The sequence below is a fragment of the Chiloscyllium plagiosum genome, unplaced genomic scaffold (genome assembly GCF_037043375.1).
Source record: "Chiloscyllium plagiosum isolate Xiang-an unplaced genomic scaffold, Cpla_swu_hap1 HiC_scaffold_38, whole genome shotgun sequence".
In the NCBI taxonomy this organism is placed as follows: Eukaryota; Metazoa; Chordata; class Chondrichthyes; order Orectolobiformes; family Hemiscylliidae; genus Chiloscyllium; species Chiloscyllium plagiosum.
The window spans coordinates 7,962,063-7,982,418 of record NW_028270176.1 but is presented as its reverse complement, the minus strand read 5'-3'; the positions used below and the strand labels follow the sequence as shown (position 1 = coordinate 7,982,418).

At 43.6% G+C, this 20,356-nt stretch overlaps 1 protein-coding gene across 1 annotated transcript; it reads right to left on the bottom strand.

Annotated features, from left to right (window-relative positions):
- Nucleotides 1–11,687: 11,687 nt before the first annotated feature.
- Nucleotides 11,688–16,381, bottom strand: LOC122548072 (putative G protein-coupled receptor 139). The gene is made up of 2 exons (XM_087980799.1): nucleotides 16,315–16,381; nucleotides 11,688–12,598 (listed from the first exon to the last, which is right to left on the bottom strand). Exons 1-2 carry the CDS (start codon nucleotides 16,379–16,381, stop codon nucleotides 11,688–11,690), a joined length of 978 nt encoding a protein of 325 aa, XP_087836925.1.
- Nucleotides 16,382–20,356: the final 3,975 nt, after the last annotated feature.

Sequence of the window (20,356 nt, the reverse complement as noted above, 5' to 3'; positions counted from 1 at the left end):
TCCTCTTGTGACTAGCAGGAGTCCATTCAGCACACTGTTCCAGGCCAGTCACAGAGATCCAGGAAATCTGTATTCGAACCTGGAAAATCCATGGATTGAAGAAGGAAGAACAAGAGAACAGGGTCAAGCTGATGAGGTCAGCAGCTTTTCTGTCACTAACTCCGTGACACATTTAATTTTCTGTTTCATAACATGACAACCCACACCATAACCCCATACTTCTGCCCCTCCAGGGAAACTTGAAAATGTGATATGCTTCTCTCGGGTACCATGAGAGTACATTTCTAACACTACAGGTGGCTCAGTTTGGCACCAGTGCTGTGTACACTGGGGATAACCAGGAGCAGATCAACACAAATCCAACTGGCGAGGACAGATCTGTTTAAGGGGAGTCAGTGTGGATTAAAAATCAAACAACTGTTTCGGATTAAAAAGAATTGTTGATTAATGAAGGCAAAGCCGTGCAATGTGTTTCACAAATTGTTGCATAAGAAGCTGGATGAAAACTAAAGCAACTTTAATCAATGGTTCAGCTTTGCCGTGGAGAAGTAATGTGTTAGGACAGAACAATGCTGAGTGATTATAAATTACTGCAACTTGCAGGTAGCAGAAGGGTTTTTTAATGCAAGGTTATGGTATTTCATTCTCATTTTTTTTGCTGTGTACAAATGATATTCAAATATACAAATAAAATCAAAATATGCTTTGATGCCAAGTGTTGATTTGGTGCAGATAATCAGGATGATATCGGTCAACTGCTTCGGTGCACAGATAGGGTCAGAATAATATTACCAGGAGATAGCAGAAAGTGTTGGAGGGAATTTAACAGGCTGAAGGCTGCCGTAACGGAGTTTGGCAGGAAAGATTAAACAGGGGCACCATCGACCGAAGTGGGGAGTTTTAAGTGTGAACAGGGTCATGTACATTGGTCTTTTAATGTGACAAGATGCGCTGAAGGGGGAATTAGCAAACATCTTGGCTCTTAGATATTACAAATGACGCATTGAGTTAAAACAAAACAGAAAATGCATAAAGAGAGAAAAGTTCTGTTCCTGTAAATCTGAAATATAACCTCAGCAGGTCTGGCAGCATCTGTGATGAGAGAACTCAGACCCATTTCTCCCGCACCAGTCTTTGAGTCTCAATGTCACTTCCTCATCTGATTGGCCCAATGCCAATGAACACTTGGTATAGATATTAATCCAGATATCTGAGGGTCAGCTTCTTAATTAGACTCTGAGGTCTTGACAGTGATGAGGCAGGACCTTGCTTCCTGCCTGGCATATGTTGTCTGCATCTCCACAGATCAGTAAGATGCCCATCTCATTGCAAACTTGTCTTCAGTCCTGACCATGCATCCTGAAACCCAGCATGGGAAGGGAACACAGCCTCCTGGAGTCACGTTCTTTGTTGTAGAAAGGTTCCTGTGACTATATCACCCCCTACTACCATTGCATTGTTTCTGGTTTCTTCCACTTGAATGACCTTCTGGCGTCAAGGTCAAATCACTCTTGCCAAGGATGATGCTCCTGAACTCCTGCTCTCTGAGTCCCCCATCCAGACGTCACTCAATATCACACTCTCCAGTCTCTGGACACTGACCGAATCAGACAACCTCACCGTCGAAGGTGTGACAGCCTCCTGATGCAAATTATCCAGTGAACATTCCCCGACCCGATGGGACATGGTGTCTGTATTCCAGCCTCAAGCTCACAGGTTGCAGCTGTGACACATTTCTCATGCTGCTGGCTTTGATATGCTCCATTTAATTGGTTATTTTTCTCAAATGAAGTTATATTTACATTTGTTTTCACCATTAAAAAAAAAATTACGCTCATTGCAAGATTAATATAAAGTTTACAATAAATTGCACTCAGTTGACAAGATTCATCTTCTCCAAACAGAAGGGATCCATCAGGCACAGTTTTAGAGGAGCTGTTCCTTTAAGGAAATAAGACCAATTCCAGTTTTACCCCCCGGGTAGATCTTGTCAAATCTTCCTTAAGTGTGGGAATCTCCCGTCTCCAACTGTACATTTCAAACTAATAACAGACACAAACAAAAATAGGATTTGCCCAAAAGTTTGGATTCTCTTGTCCAGTTCTTCTTTCTCCCAGTAAAACCTTTCCTTATTCAGACAAACTGCCTCTCTTCGAAGATTGAGGGTGGTGGTGGACTAGACATTGTGCAACCTTCACTGGAACTCCAAGATAATCATCCAACTGTCAACACGGCAGATGGTGAAATGTAAATTGAAAATAAAAACACTGCAATAAAAAAACTAACCAGACGACAACTCTGAATTGACTGGAATGTCCATCTGAATGTTCCTCAGAGAAGGCAAACTGCCTTTTACACTTGGTCTTGGCTCCATGTGACTCCAGACCCACACCAATGTGTGGCTGACTCTGACCTGCCCTTTAGGTGAATAGTGGTTGACAGTAATGCACATGGGAGTGCATTCCACCACATGGGAGTAGGAGTGACACATTCTTGGCAGTGTGGATGTGCAGAGGGATCTTGGAGTCCATATACATAGATCCCTGAAGGTTGCCACCCAGGTTGATAGTGGTGTTAAGAAGGCATACGGTGTGTTACGTTTCATTGGTAGAGGGATTGATGCAACCATACAAAATGCTAATATTGTGTACAGTTCTGTTCGCCCCATGACAGGAAGGTTGTGGAAGCATTGGAAAAGGTGCAGAGGGGATTTACCAGGATGTTGCCTGGTTTGGAGGGAAGGTCTTATGAGGAAAGGTTGAGAGACTTGGGTCTGTTCTCATTGGAGAGTAGAAGGCTAAGAGGGGATTTGATAGAGACATACAAGATGATCAGAGGATTAGACAGGGTAGACAGTGACAGTCTTTTTCCTTGGATGATGACGTCAGATTGTACGAGGGCATAGCTACAAATTAAGCAGTGATAGATTTAAGACAGATGTCAGAGGCAGATTCTTCACTCAGAGAGTAAAAAGGCCTGCCAATGTAATTAACTCAGCCACATTAGGGAGATTTAAACAATCCTCAGATAAGCACATGGATGATTTTGGGATAGTGTAGGGGGACGAGCTGAGAATAGTTCACAGGTCGGCGCAACATCGAGGGCCGAAGGGCCTGTTCTGTACTATATTGTTCTATGTTCTATGTTCTTAAACAGCCCCAACCTATTCAGCCTCTCCCTATAGCTAAAATCCTCCAACCCTGGAAACAAAAAGATTTCCAAAAGGCTGGAAATCTTTGACTGAACCATGCTACGTTCTTCTGTATCACAGGGAGGCCATAATTGAACGCATTATTCCAAAAGTGGTTTACCCAATGTACTGTACAGCTCCAACATGGCCTCCCAACTCTGATAGGATTCGCAGTGGAGATGACTTGGGGTGTGCAGTGAGAGAGGGACTCACTGAAATCTTTGTAGAAGAAGGAAGAGAGCTTCTTCAAGGAAGGCCTGCTAGACACACTTTCCTCATTCCTGAAGAAGGGCTTATGCCCGAAACGTCGATTCTCCTGTTCCCTGGATGCTGTCTGACCTGCTGCGCTGTTCCAGCAACACATTTTCAGCTCCCAACTCTGATACTCAAGTTCTGACCAATAAAGGCAAACATACCACTAACCTTTCTCATTATCCCGTTCACCTGCAACTCCACTTGATGTGGATTTTGCTAAGCAATTTAACTGTTCCAATTGATAAATAGGTGGACTTTGCAGGGTGTGCGCTCTACCAGATACAGGTCTACGAGGCCTATGAGACCTCTTACTCAATTTAGGTGTAGTAGGGCTCCTTTGCTTTCTCAAGTCCACATACCAACAACAACTACAATGACTTGCCAGCCAAGATCCTGAAGAAAATATTCATCATTTGGCTAAGGCTTGACTTTTTTTGGCGTTTTGCTGTGGGCTGACCTTGATTCCCTCTGTTCAGAACATGCCCCGAGTGTGGCTATGCAATTGCCTTCACACAAGTGGTGTTCTGCAAGTTCAGTCGAATTGGCGAGGATATCCACTTCCAGAATACCCTACAACTCCTTTCCTCCACTTGTCACATTTCCCAATCATTAATGTCAGTTGTAGTGCCCTGTTTGAAGATCCAGTTGGCCTTCATCTGGAAGGTGCTTTTGCATGTTTACATCATTAATCCCACATGCCAACCAGTCTCGCAGCATCTCATCTGGGATTAAGCTGAAGTCATCTTAACCGAGTCAAAGATCCCAATACAGTTTAAAATTTAGTTGTGTTCTTTCTTAATTGTGTTTGATGGTGATGGAATATGACATATTGTCCAGAATCAAAAAGTATGGTGCTGGAGAAGCACAGCCAGTCAGGCAACATCTGAGGAGCAGGAGAGTTGACGTTTTGAACATGAGCCCTTCAACAATTTCTCCTTCCAATCCTCCCACTTCCTCCAGACCAAAGGGGTAGCCATGGGCACCCATATTGGGCCCCAGCTATGCCTACCTCTTTGTTGGTTATGTGTAACAGTCCATCTTCCACAGTTACACTGGCACCATTCCTTACCTCTTCCTAACGTTACATTGATGACTGTATCGGCGTCACCTCATGTTCCCACAAGGAGATTGAACAGTTCATTAACTTCACGAACATCCTCCACCTTGACCTCACATTCACCTAGACCATCTCAGACACCTCCCTTTACTTCCTGGACTCTCCATCTCCATTTCCATGGGGAGGTGATAGCCTTGTATAGGGAGGTGATGGCCTCCTGGGATTATCGCAGGAATGTTAATCCACAGACCCAGGTCATGTTCAGGGGAGCCTGGTGTGAATCCTGCCAAGGCAGATGGTGGAATTTGAATTCAACAAAAATCTGGAATTAAGAGTTTAATAATGACCATGAATCCATTGTCGATTGTTGGAAAACTCCACCTGGTTCTCTAATGTCCTTCAAGGAAGGAAACTGCCATCTTTACCCAGTCTGCCCTCCAGGTGACTCTAGACCCACAGCAATGTGGCTGGCTTTGAACTGCCCTCTGAGCAATTAGGGATGGGCAATAAATGCTGGCCGAGCCACGATGTCCTCATTCCATAAACGAATATAAAAAATATTCTGGCGACTAACTCAACACAGACGTCTACTTCAAACCCACCCACTCTCACAGCTACCTGGACTACACCTCCTCCCATCCTGCCTCCTTTCAAAATATTATCCCTTATTCCCAAATCCTCCGCCTCCACTGTATCTGTTCCCAGGAGGACCAATTCCACTATAGAACATTCCAGTTAGTCTCCTTCTTCAAAGACCGCAATTTCCCTTCCAGGTGGTCGGCAATGCCCTCCAGTGCATCTCCTCCACTTTCCACACCTTTGCCCTTGAACCCCACCCTTCCAGTCACAACATGGATGGAACGCCCCGGTCCTCAGTCCACCCCACCAACCATCAGATACAACGCATTATCCTCAGCCATTTCTGCCACCTACAAACAGACCCCACCACCAGGGAGATGTTTCTCTCCCCACACCCATTTGCATTCTGCAGAGACCATTCCCTCACTACTCCCTTGTTAGTTTCACGCCCCCCCTACCATCACTCTTTCCATTCATTGCACCTTCCCTTGCCACCACAAAAGGTGCAAAATCTGTGTCACACCTCTCCCTCACCTCTATCCAAGGCCCCAAATAATCCTTCCACATCCTGTACTTCCACTCTCCTCATCCACTGTGTCCATTAATCTCGACGTGGTCTCCTCTCACAGGGGAGACAGGGCGCCAACTTGTGGAACATCTCTGGGACACGCACACTAAATAAGCCTATCACCTGTTGGCCAAACACTTTAACTCCCCCTCCCACTCAGACAAGGACATGCAAGTCCTGGGTCTCTTCCACCACCAACCTCCAGCCACTGGGCAGCACGGTGGCACAGTGGTTAGCACTGCTGCCTCGCAGCGCCAGAGACCCGGGTTCAATTCCCGCCTCAGGTGACTGACTGTGTGGAGTTTGCACGTTCTCCCCGTGTCTGCGTGGGTTTCCTCCGGGTGCTCCGGTTTCCTCCCACAATCCAAAGATGTGCAATTCAGGTGAATTGGCCTTGCTAAATTGCCCGTAGTGTTAGGTAAGGGGTAAATGTAGGGGAATGGGTGGGTTGCGCTTCGGCGGGTCAGTGTGGACTTGTTGGGCCGAATGGCCTGTTTCCACACTGTAATGTAATCTAATCTAATCACTCGACGCGTGAAGGACAAACACCTTATCTTCCATATTGGGACCGTCCAATCACACAGGATCAATGTGGATCTCACCAGTTTCCTCATTTCCCCTCCCCTCACTTTATCACAGATCCAGCCCTCCAACTCGGCACTGCCCTCATGAACTGTCCTACCTGTCTAACTACCTTCCCACCTATACGCTCCACCCTCCACTCCAACCTATCACCATCACACCCCACCTTTACCTACATATTGCATTCCCAGTTACCTTCCCCCAGCCCCACTCCCTCCCATTTATCTCCCTTGGGCCAACCTCTCATTCCTGATGAAGAGGTAATGCTCGAAACATCGATTCTCCTCCTCCTCGGATTCTGCCTGACTGGCTGTGCTTTTCCAGCACCACACTTTTCGACTCTGATCTCCAGCATTTGCAGTCCTCACATTCTCAATACTGTCCAGAATGTCTAGGAACAGTCAAGTTTAAAGTAGCAAAACTATCAATATGAATTTCAGCTTTCAATGACTGACGACAGGATGGAGAGGGATCAATGGTTCAGTTCTGGAAGGTACTGTTCCTATTGAGTAGCAAAAACAGAAAAGATCAGCCATGGAGCCTTGTCATCAAGAGAGGCTGAGTCATTAACTTTGTGAGTGAGAATAGAGAAACTGACTAAAGACAATTTTATTGTTTTCAAACATTATTTAATAATATCTGAAATGAGAGACCACAGTCATCAGTTTAAATTCAAAATCTTTCTTCAAATGCAGAAGATGACAGTCAGATACCTTAAAATGATGCTTTCCTTAAAATAAAATAGTTGATTGGAAATGGGTGCTGCCTCTTAGACCAACATTTATTGCCCATCAGTAATTGATCATAGGCCAGTCCTTTCGGTCTGGAGTCACATGTCGGTCAGAATAAATTTTTGTTTATTTTTCCTCAAGCTGCAATGGTGAACCAAATGCGATTTTACTAAAATCGATATTCATTACACGATACCCAATAATTTCATAGAGTCATGGGGTCATAGGGATATATAGCACGGAAACAGACCAGATATCCCAACCCCAATCTAGTCCCACCTGGCAGCACCCGGCCCATATCCCTCCAAACCCTTCCTATTCATATACCCATCCAAATGCCTCTTGAATGTTGAAATTGTACCAGCCTCCACCACATCCTCTGGCAGCTCATTCCATACATGTACAACCCTCTGCGTGAATAAAATGCCCCTTAGATCTCTTCTATACCTTCCCCCTCTCACCCTAAACCTATTTCCTCTAGGTCTGGACTCCCCAACCCCAGGGAAAAGACTTTGTCTATTTATCCTACCCATGCCCCTCATAATTTTGTAAACCGCTATAAGGTCACCACTCAGCCTCCGACGCTCCAGGGAAAACAGCCCTAGCCAGTTCAGCCTCTCCCGAGAGCTCAAATCCTACAACCTGGCAACATCCTTGTAAATCTTTTCTGAACCCTTTCAGGTTTCACAACATCTTTCCGATAGGAAGGAGACCAGAATTGCAGGCAATATTCCAACAGTGGCCTAGCCAATGTCCTGTACAGCCGCAACATGACCTCCCAACTCCTGTGCTTAATACTCTGACCAATAAAGGAAAGCATACTTCACTATCTTCTTCACTATCGTATTCACATATGCCTTCTTCACTATCCTATCTACCTGCGACTCCACTTTCAAGGAGCTATGAACCTGCACTCCAAGGTCTCTTTGTTCAGCAACACTCCCTAGGACCTTACCATTAAGTGTATAAGTCCTGCTAAGATTTGCTTTTTCAAAATGTAGCACCTTGCATTTATCTGAATTAAGCTCCATCTTCCACTTCTCAGCCCAATGGCCCATCTGGTCCAGATCCTGTTGTAATCTGAGGTAACCCTCTTCGCTGTCCACTACACCTCCAATTTTGGTGTCATCTGCAAACTTACTAACTGTATCTATTATGCTCACATCCAAATAATGTCACTTTTCATTCTGCATTTTTGGGCAGACAGACGTGGAGAGAGCTTAATGGACATTCAAAACGTGACATGTGTAAAACAATTTACTCAGCAAATACCAGCCACTAAACCCAACAGAAAATCAGGAAATCATTGATCAAAATATACAGAACGTGGAAGTTTCGAAAATAAATCATGAGCGCAGCAAAATAGAAACTTATGCACATGACATGAGGGGTGCCATTTATGTTGCTAGAATATAATGTGCAAGGTTTGTGAAGGTTTGTAGCTCAGTTTGAGGTTTAGGGTGTAGGTTTGCTTGCTGAGCTGCAGGTTTGATATCTAGACTTTCATTACCTGGCAAGGTAACATCATCAGTTGCGACCTCCAAGTGAAGCGAAGCTGTTGTCTCCTGCTTTCTATTTATATATTTCTCCTGGATGGGGTTCCTGGGGTTTGTGGTGATGTCATTTCCTGTTCATTTTCTGAGGGGTTGATAGATGACACCTAGAACTATGTGTTTGTTTATGCTGTGGTGGTTGGAGTGCCAGGCCTCGAGGAATTCTCTGGCATGTCTTTGCTTAGCCTGTCTCAGGATAGATGTGTTGTCCAGTCGAAATGGTGTTTTTTTTCCATTCGTGTGTAGAGCTACGAGGGAGAGAGGGTCATGTCTTTTTGTGGCTAGCTGGTGTTCATGTATCCTGGTGGCTAACTTTCTTCCTGTTTGTCCTACGTAGTGTTTGTGGCAGTCCTTGCATGGAATTTTGTAGATGACGGTGGTTTTGTCCATGGGTTGTACTGAGTCGTTTAAGTTTGTTAGTTTTTGTTTGAGAGTGTTGGTGCGTTTGTGTGCTACTAGGTTTCCAAGGGGTCTTAGTAGTCTGGCTGTCATTTCTGAGACTTCTTTGATGTATGGTAAGGTGGTTAGAGTTTCTGGCTGTGTTTGGTCTGCTTGTCATGGTTTGTTCTTGAGGAATCTGCGCACTGTATTTTTTGAGTATCTGTTCTTCTTGAGTATGTTGTATAGGTGGTTCTCCTCTGTTTTCCGAAGTTCGTCTGTGCTGCAGTGTGTGGTGGCTCTTTGGAATAGTGTTATGATACAGCTTCGTTTGTGTGTGTTGGGATGGTTGCTGGTGAAGTTAAGTAGCGGACCCAGATTTTTGGTTTGATGGTTGGTAGGGCTGTTTGTTCTAGTCTTTGCATTACCGCTTCTGCTATGAATCCTGATAGATGACACCTTTGTCATCACAAAACGAAACAAGATAGAAGAGACATTTAACATCATCAACAACTCCCTCACAGGCATAAAGTTCACCAAGGAGGAAGAAACCGACAACAAACTCGCATTCCTGGTCATCACAGTCGAAAGAAAGGACAATGGAAACTACAAACCTGCGTATACAGAAAACCGACAAACACTGACCAAATACGTAACTACACCGGCAACCGTCCCAACACACACAAACGAAGCTGTGTCAGAACACTATTCTAACGAGCCACCACACACTGCAGCACAGACAAACTTCGGAAAACAGAGGAGAACCACCTATACAACGTATTCAAGAAGAACGGATACTCAAAAAAAAATACAGTGCGCAGATTCCTCAAGAACAAACCACGACAAGCAGACCAAACACAGCCAGAAACCCTAACCACCTTACCATACATCAAACAATTTTCAGAAATGACAGCCAGATGACTAAGACCCCTTGGAAACCTAGTAGCACACAAACCCACCAACACTCTCAAACAAAAACTAACAAACATAAACGACTCAGTACAACCCATGGACAAAACCAACATCATCTACAAAATTCCATGCAAGGACTGCCACAAACACTACGTAGGACAAACAGGAAGAAAGTTAGACACCAGGAACATGAACACCAGCTAGCCACAAAAAGACATGACCTTCTCTCCCTCGTAGCCCTACACACGAATGAAAAAAAAACACCATTTCGACTGGACAACACATCTATCCTGAGACAGGCTAAGCAAAGACATGCCAGAGAATTCCTCGAGGCCTGGCACTCCAACCACAACGGCATAAACAAACACATAGATCTAGGTGTCATCTATCAACCCCTTAGAAAACGAACAGGAAATGACATCACCACAAACCCCAGGAACCCCATCCAGGAGAAAGATATAAATAGAAAGCAGGAGACAAAAGTTTTGCTTCACTTGGAGGTCGCCAAAGATGATGTTACCGAGCCAGGTAATGAAACATCTGGATATCAAACAGCTCAGCAAGCAAACCTACACCCTAGAATATAATGTCCTTGTGGGTTCTGTTTTTGAACGAGTGAGATATGAGTTTAAGTCCATCTGCATGAAGGGTGACAAGTGATATGTTAGTCTTTCTGCAGCCATCATTTCATACCATTGTGTGTCAGAAATTACCTCACTGGGGTGACACTGGTGTGAAATTGAAAGCTAGTTTGTATTGTGAGCATTTTATGATCAATGAAGGCAATCCTTGACGTGCATTTGGTGTCTTTTAGTTTTGAAGAAGAAAGATTTTCCTCTGAAATGTAAACATAGATGGTGAAGTATTTGCAACAATTCTTGGGCAGACAGGAAGAATATACGCAGAGTAACAGATTCTTCTCCAGAAAGGAGTTAATTTAGAACAATTCGAAACAGAGTTATCCTACTGTGGGTATTTTAATATGAAAATTCCAGATGAGACGTCTTTGGTTATAAATCAGATAGGGTCATTTGATGCTCAGAATATTCAAGATTAATTGTGTGAATAGTCAAGGGAAAGGTGAACAAACTCTCAAGACTACAAAGTGAATGAGACACTGAGGTCGACAGTTAGCTGCATGTGTGATACAGAATGAAACTCTCTCCTAGGTACGTGAATACTGGAATGTGATGACTTTGTGACAGTGGGGAGTATATTTTTGCCATGTGCTTTGAAAACTTTCAAATTATATGTGAAGAGCAGAGGTACTTCCTCATTCTTGTTGTTTCCTTGAGTAAGATTCTCCTGTTTCATTGCTAACACCAAGTATGCAGAATTGGACACTTATCTTTCAATGAAAGGCTACCATCTTAAATGAGAAGATAAAATGAACATGATCCAGATTGCTGCTTTGAATCTGAATTGTCCAAAAGAAACATCATTCGCGTTCATATTAGATCATTTCTGAGGTGAATGAAATAAGGATATGAGAGGAAAGGTTAATGTGAAATAAAACTGAAATGAGGCAGACAAAATGTGAGTGGACTCGTTTACAATACAACACAGACTAATGGAATCCAATCTCCCTCATTCAAGACTTCCTATTGATGTTTTAGGAATCTTGCTTTATTTCTGGGGATGCTGCAATGTTATACCTTTTTGAACAAATTAATATTAAACCAAAATCAGTTGATGATTAAAAATCTTGTCTCAATATTATGGTAATCCAAAAGAAAACAATGCCCAATGGAAAATAAGCCGATAGTGCTATTCATATTTTCACACAAACAAACATTGTTCACACAAACCATTTGATGGAAGCTTTCTCCTCAATACTGCCCCATGAAAGCAGGTGGGTATGGAGCTGTCTTCGAGATTGTCATCAATTCATTTTCAAAGTAAAGACTGTGCTGATTAAAATCAGTGGGTATTTTACTGCGTAAATGAACTGTCCCCTGAACTTCGACTGAGTTACTCCATAAATAAATGCATTTGTGCAGCAACTCAAACTCAGCAGCATAAATCCAATTCTTTCAAATACGTGCCAACTGTCGTTGTAAGATCTGGGATCAATTGCTGCAATTCGATAATATAAGAAATTGATTACATAGGGTGACCACAGAAGTATGAAGCTACTAGATATGGTGAACAGTAAAATCATTGACTTTCTTCTGCTGTCCATCTCAGGGTCACTGCGCTTCTCTTCCTTGTTCTGACCCCTCAATCCTTTACGGATCCGATTAGCCACTAAAACGTATCGGACTGTCAGAGCATTGAAGAGCAACACTAAAACAAATGGGAGTAATGGTGTTAACACCTTATCAAGCCAGTCATAAACCATCCACCTGGGTTCAGTAAAGTAGCTGGGCTTCATTTGACAAGACCACTGAACATTGTCAACCACAATCTTAGGCTCCCGTGTAATGAAAATAGGAACATTTTTTACAAAGAACAGAGTGGAGGTTGTTGATAGAATCACAGCAGCTGTTTTCACAGTGCAATATCTCAGCTTCAGGTTCTGGCAACAAATGGCCACAAACCGATCAGCAGAAAAAGCGACGGTGAACCAGACAGAGGAGTCAGAGCTCAGGAAAAGCAGGAAATTGATCATAATGCAGGCAAATGTGCGCTGCAGGAAGGATCCCTGGTAAAAGTAATTATTCAGCTGATACAATATAACATCAGTGATGATGACCATCAGATCTGCTGTTGCCATGGCCACGAGGTAATGAGTCGTGCACCTGGAAAGCCCACATTTCCCCAGGGACAGGATCACAATCGCCAGTGCATTAACTGTAAGAGGAAGTACGGAAATTAGTTTAGAAATTGCAGGTTGAACAGTATTCAATATGAATTGAGATGGCAATGATTAGGTTTTAGCATACAATTCAAGGATGGTCGAGAAGAATAACAGAATGTAAAAATAATCTCAATTTTGGAACAATGGCCTCCGATAAAAAGTGATTATATCCAAACACCTACCAATGAGAGGACCTCAAGCTGGGGATTGGAAAATGGGACAGTGGTGTGTGATCACATGGATGGTAAGGGATATCCATTGAGAAACTGAAATATGGTACAAAATAAACGGGATGATTAATGAACATGAAGATAACCAAAAGAAGCAGTAGATTGTTCAGCAGTTTAACAATGTGTACCTTTAAAAAGAAAAGACAGAAAGAAGAATTCTTTCACATGATAAAGAAAGGGATCTCAGGTGTTTGTACAATAGACGCTGGTTGTGTTCAGATGTAAAAAAAGGACAAACGAAATAGACTCCTTGCAGGAAGTGAGGGAGGTGAGGAAGCTGAGTCAGAGCTTCAGCAGAACCAGTCAGCTCATGGGAGATATTGGTCAGTAGCTTACCATGGAAACTGAAATAGGAAAGCTGGGAATAGGTGAGCACGAATCAAGGTGGGAACGCGAGGGGGGATTTCAAGGCAAATTTGAGATTACTTTCATTCAGAACCAAAGAACGAATTGACAACATTGACAAAGTAGGAGAAAAAATGTCATGTTTTAGCTCTTCCCCAATGGGTTCAATCTGTACTGGCTCACACAATCACATCTCAGCTTAAAGTGACAAGATTATTTAAATAGTATGTTAGTTACAATCATTTCATTGGTAGCAGGGATGAAGCAGGACACTGCTCATGTGAAAATGTACACAGCTGGTCAGGAAGTTGCACTTTCCAACAGGAATGGGGGTTTCAGGGAACTGAGGGAAGAAATTACAAGTGGGATCTACCAGTCTGAGCTTCTGGAGAGATACTGACCATGTGATGAACTTTATGTTGACAGCAACTAAGGATAAATTCATGAAAAAAACCTCAGACATTGAAATTACAAACGAGGAAGTAAATGGCAACATGACCAAATATGTCATGAATTTCAAAGACACAGTTTTGGTTAAAAGTAAATTTACATATCAATGTATGAAGCAAACGCAGATAATGCTGGAGAACCTCAGCAGGTCTGACAATATCTGTGGAGAGAGAAACATTGGTAAAATTGTGACTTCTTCTGAACTGTGTATGTATTTTGTGTGTTTCTGTCCATGTTTGTTTCACATTTCCAGCATCTGCCATAATCTGCTTCTGAACACATGGAGCAAAATGCAAACCATAAGCTGCCATCAATTTGGACAGTAAACTCATAAAAACAGTGACGTTTGGCATAAAATTGAAACTGCAACTTAATTATCAGTCACTCAGCACACTGTGGACAGTTCTGAAACCATAATGCAGAATCATGCACTCTGACACTTGAGAAGCTGCAAATCATTATAGAGGAATAAATACTCACTGATCGATTATAACAATCTGGACAGACTGAAGAGGTTGGATGTTGTCTTACGAAAGGAGGAGGGATGTGAGGTAATGGAGGAAGGTCAGAGGAGGTTCACCAGGTTGATTCCCAGGATGAAAGGGCTGCCTTAATGGAAGCAGCTGAATAATTTGGGCTTGTACTGGCTGGAATTCATAAGAATGAGGGGGAGTCTGATCGAGGTGTATGATAAACTAACCGGGGAGCAAGTGAGGACTGTAGATGCTGGAGATCAGAGTCGAGAGTATGGTGCTGGAAAAGCACAGCAGGTCAGGCAGCATCTGAGGAGCAGGAGAACTGACGATTCAGGCATAATACCTTCATTGGGAGCTGAATTATTTGCTCCATTCCTGATTCCCATGTAAATTGCTCATTGACAAATATCAACCAAAGCTCTTTAAAGCCATTCCAAGAATGATTGTGTAAATATAGCTAAGTTAAGTTTCCTTACAAAGGGATATGATCTTGGAGATAATCATGAAATGGACAATGGTAGATAAGATACGGCAATCGTGAGGAATTACTTTCATCAGAAAGTTGTGAGAATATTGTCCTTGCTTACACTTGGAGTTATTAAGACAAGTTGTTTTGATAAATGTGAGGGAAGGTTTGATATTTGAAGCTTCTAGGATAAAGTGAGGAGTGCAGATGCTGGAGATCCGAGCTGGAAATGTGGTGCTGGAAAAGTGCAGCAGGTCAGGCAGCATCCAAGGAGCTGCCATATGAGAGTTTCCAAATCCTGCTCTAAAGCGATTTTTTTGTTTCTGAGCTTTGTTGCTCCTTGGATGCTGCTTGATATTTGAAGCAACAAAGCACTGAAACAAAAAAATGCAGATCGAATTCGAGCAGGATTTGGAAACTCTCATATGGAAGGAAACAACAACAGAAGGAAGGTTGATGGGAATTAGTTTCATTGTTGTAATTTACTCCTGCACTGTCAATCAATTGCAAAGATACTTGTTAAATTAGAATTGTGCACATTAAAGTACATCATGTGCTAAAAATCGGCAATATTTATTTCATAATTACAAGCCTGATCTCTGCTAAGATGAGATAAAACTACAATGGTGTATTATTCCATTCTGTATGTCTCTTCTGACACAGTGAGCTAAGACAGCATGCCGTGAAGGTTTCTCGTGTGGGGGGAGTGTGAGTAATAGAGAGGAATTGGCCAGTCAGATTTTATTTAGTTGCAGAGGTAGGGTGATCAATAACTAGGTCCCGTATTCATTTGGTATAATAGACAAATCCTTAAAGACAGCATTTACAAACCATTGATTATGAAGATGTTCTTGAGAAATGGAATTAATCAACTTCAATCTAATCTGTGCTACATTTCAAATCACTAATTATGTTGAAGACTCAGTCCTGGTGATGTGTAACTCACTGGGATGAGGAAATGTCGGTGCTCCTTCCTTGAAACTATTCATTGAAAGAAAACCATACTTGTTCAAAACTCAAATCCACTTTGCAGGGGATTACATTTGTTAAACAAGAAAAAGACGTCCTAGCATGTGATCAACTCAGTGTGATCCACCCACAACAGATCAAATCAAAACTAATAAAACTCCTGATCATCCCCAATGAAGGCAGTGCTGACTGACCCACAGTTAACCCAGTTCTACAGTGGCAAATACTTCCAGTGAGATATAACCTCCGAGGCATGGTACTCCACAGCACAGATTCATGCAACGCCCAAAGTTACACTGAAGGGAAGCAATGGACAAGCAGCATTACCACAGGTAAAAACAAGGACTGCAGATGCTGGAAACCAGAGTCTAAATTAGAGTGGTGCTGGAAAAGCACAGCAGGTCAGGCAGCACCCGAGGAGCAGGAAAATTGACGTTTCAGGTATTAGGTATTACCACAGGACTAGTAATCCAGAGAGCCCGGTAATGGGGAGCTGGCATTGAATCCTGCCGTGCTTACGGTTGAATTTGAATCGAATGAAAAGAACTCTGGAATTAAACATTTAATGATGACCATGAATTAATTTTTGGAAAAACTCATCGGGTTCACTGATGCCCTTGAAACAAAGCAACTCCCATCCTTACCTGGTCTGACTGACAGGTGACTCCAGACCCACAGCAATGTGGTTGACTCTGAAACTGCTCTCTGGGCAAATAGGGATGGGAAATAAATGCTGGCTCTCATTCCATTAACAAATTTTAAAAATGCCTTACCAGGAACACCGATAGCAGCAATTGTGATGTAATATACTTTGTCAACAATGGTGAACAACTCCAGCATTTTGCATATGAAGGATCTGTTCCTGGGTGTTGTAGCCAAAACCTCTGAATTAAACACGGTATTGGTGTATTCAGGGACATGGTGTTATACTGTTTCAGATTCCCAGGGGAATTTTCAAGTTGTATCATTGCTATTTCAGTTTTGGTTGGGAACATATATTCCCACAGAGATATTAAGTCGCTAATTAGAATGTTTCAGTTCTGAGACCTCAGAGGAAAACACCAAAGAGAAGCTTTGCAGCTTGAGTGACCCAATAATAGGACAATCCCTGTGAGTGATGGATTGGAGAAATCATTGAGTCAACAGTCATAAAGCACAGAAACAGACCCTTTGGTCCAACCCGTCCATGCTAACTAGACATCCCATTCCGACCTCATCCCACTTGCCAGCAGTTGGCTCACATCCCTCTCAACCCTCCTATTCATGGACCCATCCAAATGAGTTTTAAATGTTGTAATAGCACCAGCCTTTTCCTCTGGATTGGTTTACCAGGATTATAGAATCCTTACAGTGTGGAAACAGGTTATATGGCCCAATAGGTCCACACCTACCCCTGAAGAGTATTCCACCCAGTCCCATTTCACTCCCTATTATGCGTCTTTACCTCTGAATAATGCACCTAGCCTACACATCACTAGGCATTATAGGCAATTTAGCATGGTCAATTCACCCAACCTGCACATCTTTGGACTACTTCCTCTGCTAGCTCATTTCAAACATACACCACCCCTCCATGAGAAACAGTTGCCTCTCTTTCAAATTTAAACCTTCAAATCTTTTCCTCTCACTTTCATACTATGCTTTCTCGGTTTGGAGTCCCCTACCCCCGGGAACACCTCTTCAACCTATCCATGCCCCTCATGATTTTATAAGCCTCTATAAAGTCCCCCATCAGCCTCCAACACTCCAAGGAAGAACTAGTATGAGTCTGTCTATCCAGTCCCTCCTTATAGCTCAAACCCTGCAGTCTCGGTAACATTCTTGTGAGCGCCAATGGCCGAGGGGCAGAAATGTGGCTCAGTGGTTAGCACTATTGCCTCACAGCACCAGGGACCTGGGTTCAATTCAAGCCTGAGGTGACTGTCTATGTAGAGTTTGCTCATTCTCCCTGTGTCTGTATGGGTTTCCTCCCACAATTCAAAGATGTGCAGGTTAGGTGAATTGGCCATGCTAAATTGCCCATAGTGTCCAGTCATGTGTAGGCTAGATGCATTAGTCAGGGGTAATGTCAAGTCATAGGGTAGGGGAATGGGTCTGGGTTGGATACTCTACAGAGGGACGGTGTGGACTTGTTGGGTCATAAAGCCTGCTTCCACACTGTAGAGATTCTATAATCCTGCAAAACAAATATAGAAATTGCTGGAAAATCTCAGCAGCTCTGGCAGCATCTGTGGAAAGAAAGCTGAGTTAATATTTTGAGTCCAGTGACCATTCTTCAGCATATCCTGTAAAACCTTCCATGCACCCTCTCCTGTGCTTTCATATCATTCCTATAATATGGATTCTAGAACTGCACACAATACTCTAGCTGTGGCCCCGCCAAGGCTTTCTATGATTCTGACATAACCTCCCTGCTCTGAAGCTCTATGCCCTGACTAATCAAGGCTATGAGGAGGTGATGGCCTCGTGGTATTATCACTCGACTATTAATCCAGAAACCCAGTATAATGTTCTGCGGACCTGGGTATGAATCCTGCCATAGATGGTGGAATTTTAATTCATTAAAAAACATCTGGAATTAAGGGTCAATCGATGACCATGAAACCATTGTCAATTGTCGGAAAAACCCATCTGGTTCAGTAATGCCCTTCAGGGAAGGAAATCTGCCATCCTTACCTGGTCTGGCCTACATGTGACTCCAGAGCCACAGCAATGTGGTTAACTCTCAGCTGCCCTCTGAAATGCCCCAGCAAGGCACTCAGTTGTATCAATCGCGAGAAAAAACAACAAAGAAATGAAACTGGACAGACCACCTGGCATCGACCTTGGAAACAGAAAAGACAACAGCAACACCACAAACAGCCCTGTCGACCATGGGGGCTAGTGCTGAAATTGGGAGAGCTGTCTCACAGACCAGTCAAGCAACAGCCTTACACAGTCATTCTTACGGAATCAGACCTTACACATAACACCACAGACACCACCATTACCATCCCTTCACTGGTAGGACAGACCCAGCACATGGGCAAGGAAATCTCTTACTGTTTACCACGTATCCTCCTCCTTCAGCTGATGAATCAGTACTCCTCCATTTTGAACAACACTTGGATGAAGCCCTGAAGGTGGCAAGGGTGTAAAACGTACTCTGGCTGAGGGATTTCAATGTCCACCACCAAGAGTGGCTCGGCAGCAACATTACTGACCGAGCTGGTCGGGTCCTAAAGGATTTCACTGTTGGACTGGGTCTGTGACAGGTGGTGAAGGGGGGGAAAAAGAACATACTTGACTCATCCTTATTAATCTGCAGAAGCATCTGTCCATGTCTGTCCAGGTAAAAGTGACCACTGCACTGACCTTGTGGAGATGGAGTCCCCCCTTCACATTGAGAATAACCTTCATTGTGTTATGTGGCACTATCACCGCGCTAAATGCAACAGACTTTGAACTGATCTAGTAGCTCAAGCCCGGGCATCCATGAGGCACTGTGGGCGTGTACTCCAGCACAATCTGTAACCTCACGGCCTGGCATATCCCCCACTCAACCATTACCATCAAGCTTGGTTCAATGGAGAGTGCAGGAGGGCATGCCAGGAGCAGCATCTAGCATTACTAAAAATGAGGTGACAAACTTGTGAAGCTACCAAACAGGATTACTAGCATGCTAAATGGCACAGACAGAGCTAAGTGATCCCACAACCAAGGGATCAGATCTAAGCTCTGCAGTCCTTCCACATCCAGTCATAATGGGGTGGACAATTAAACAACTCACAGGAGGTGAAGGCACCACAAATATCCCCACCGTCCATGATGGAGGAGCCCAGCACATCAGCACAAAGCATTTGCAGCAATCTTCAGTCAGAAGTGTCGAGTGATTGATCCATCCTGGGCTACTCCAGTGTTCCCCAGCATCACTGATACCATAGAATATCGAACATAGAAGAATACAGCGCAGTACAGGCCCTTTGGCCCTCGATGTTGCGCCAATCCAAGCCCACCTAACCTACACTAGCCCACTATCCTCCATATGCCTATCCAATGCCCGCTTAAATGCCCATAATGAGGGAGAGTCCACCACTGGTACTGGCAGGGCATTCCATGAACTCACGACTCGCTGAGTAAAGAACCTACCGCTAACATCTGTCCTATACCTACCCCCCCTTAATTTAAAGCTATGCCCCCTTGTAATAGCTGACTCCATACGTGGAAAAAGGTTCTCTTGGTCAACCCTATCTAAACCCCTAATCATCTTGTACACCTCTATCAAGTCACCCCTAAACCTTCTTTTCTCCAATGAAAACAGCCCCGAGTGCCTCAGCCTTTCCTCATACGATCTTTCTACCATACCAGGCAACATCCTGGTAAACCTCCTCTGCACCCATTCCAGTGCCTCCACATCCTTCCTATAGTATGGCGACCAAAACTGCACACAATACTCCAGATGCGGCCGCACCAGAGTCTTATACAACTGCAACATGACCTCAGGACTCCGGAACTCAATTCCTCTACCAATAAAAGCCAGTACGCCATATGCCTTCTTCACCGCACTATTTACCTGGGTGGCAACTTTCAACGATCTGTGTACATGGACACCAAGATCCCTCTGCTCACCCACACTACCAAGTATCCGACCATTAGCCCAGTACCCCATCTTTTTGTTACTCTTACCAAAGTGAATCACCTCACACTTAGCTACATTGAACTCCATTTGCCACCTTTCTGCCCAGTTCTGCAGCTTATCTATATCCCGCTGTAACCTGCCACATCCTTCCTCACTGTCAACAACTCCTCCGACTTTCGTATCATCCGCAAACTTGC

Bases quoted from the DNA above. Each gene is read 5' to 3' on its own strand.
- LOC122548072 (XM_087980799.1), bottom strand. From the start codon at position 16,381: ATGCTGGAGTTGTTCACCATTGTTGACAAAGTATATTACATCACAATT. The intron at 12,599-16,314 runs GTAAGGCATTTT...TTCCTCTTACAG, and splicing joins TGCTGCTATCGGTGTTCCTG to TTAATGCACTGGCGATTGTG.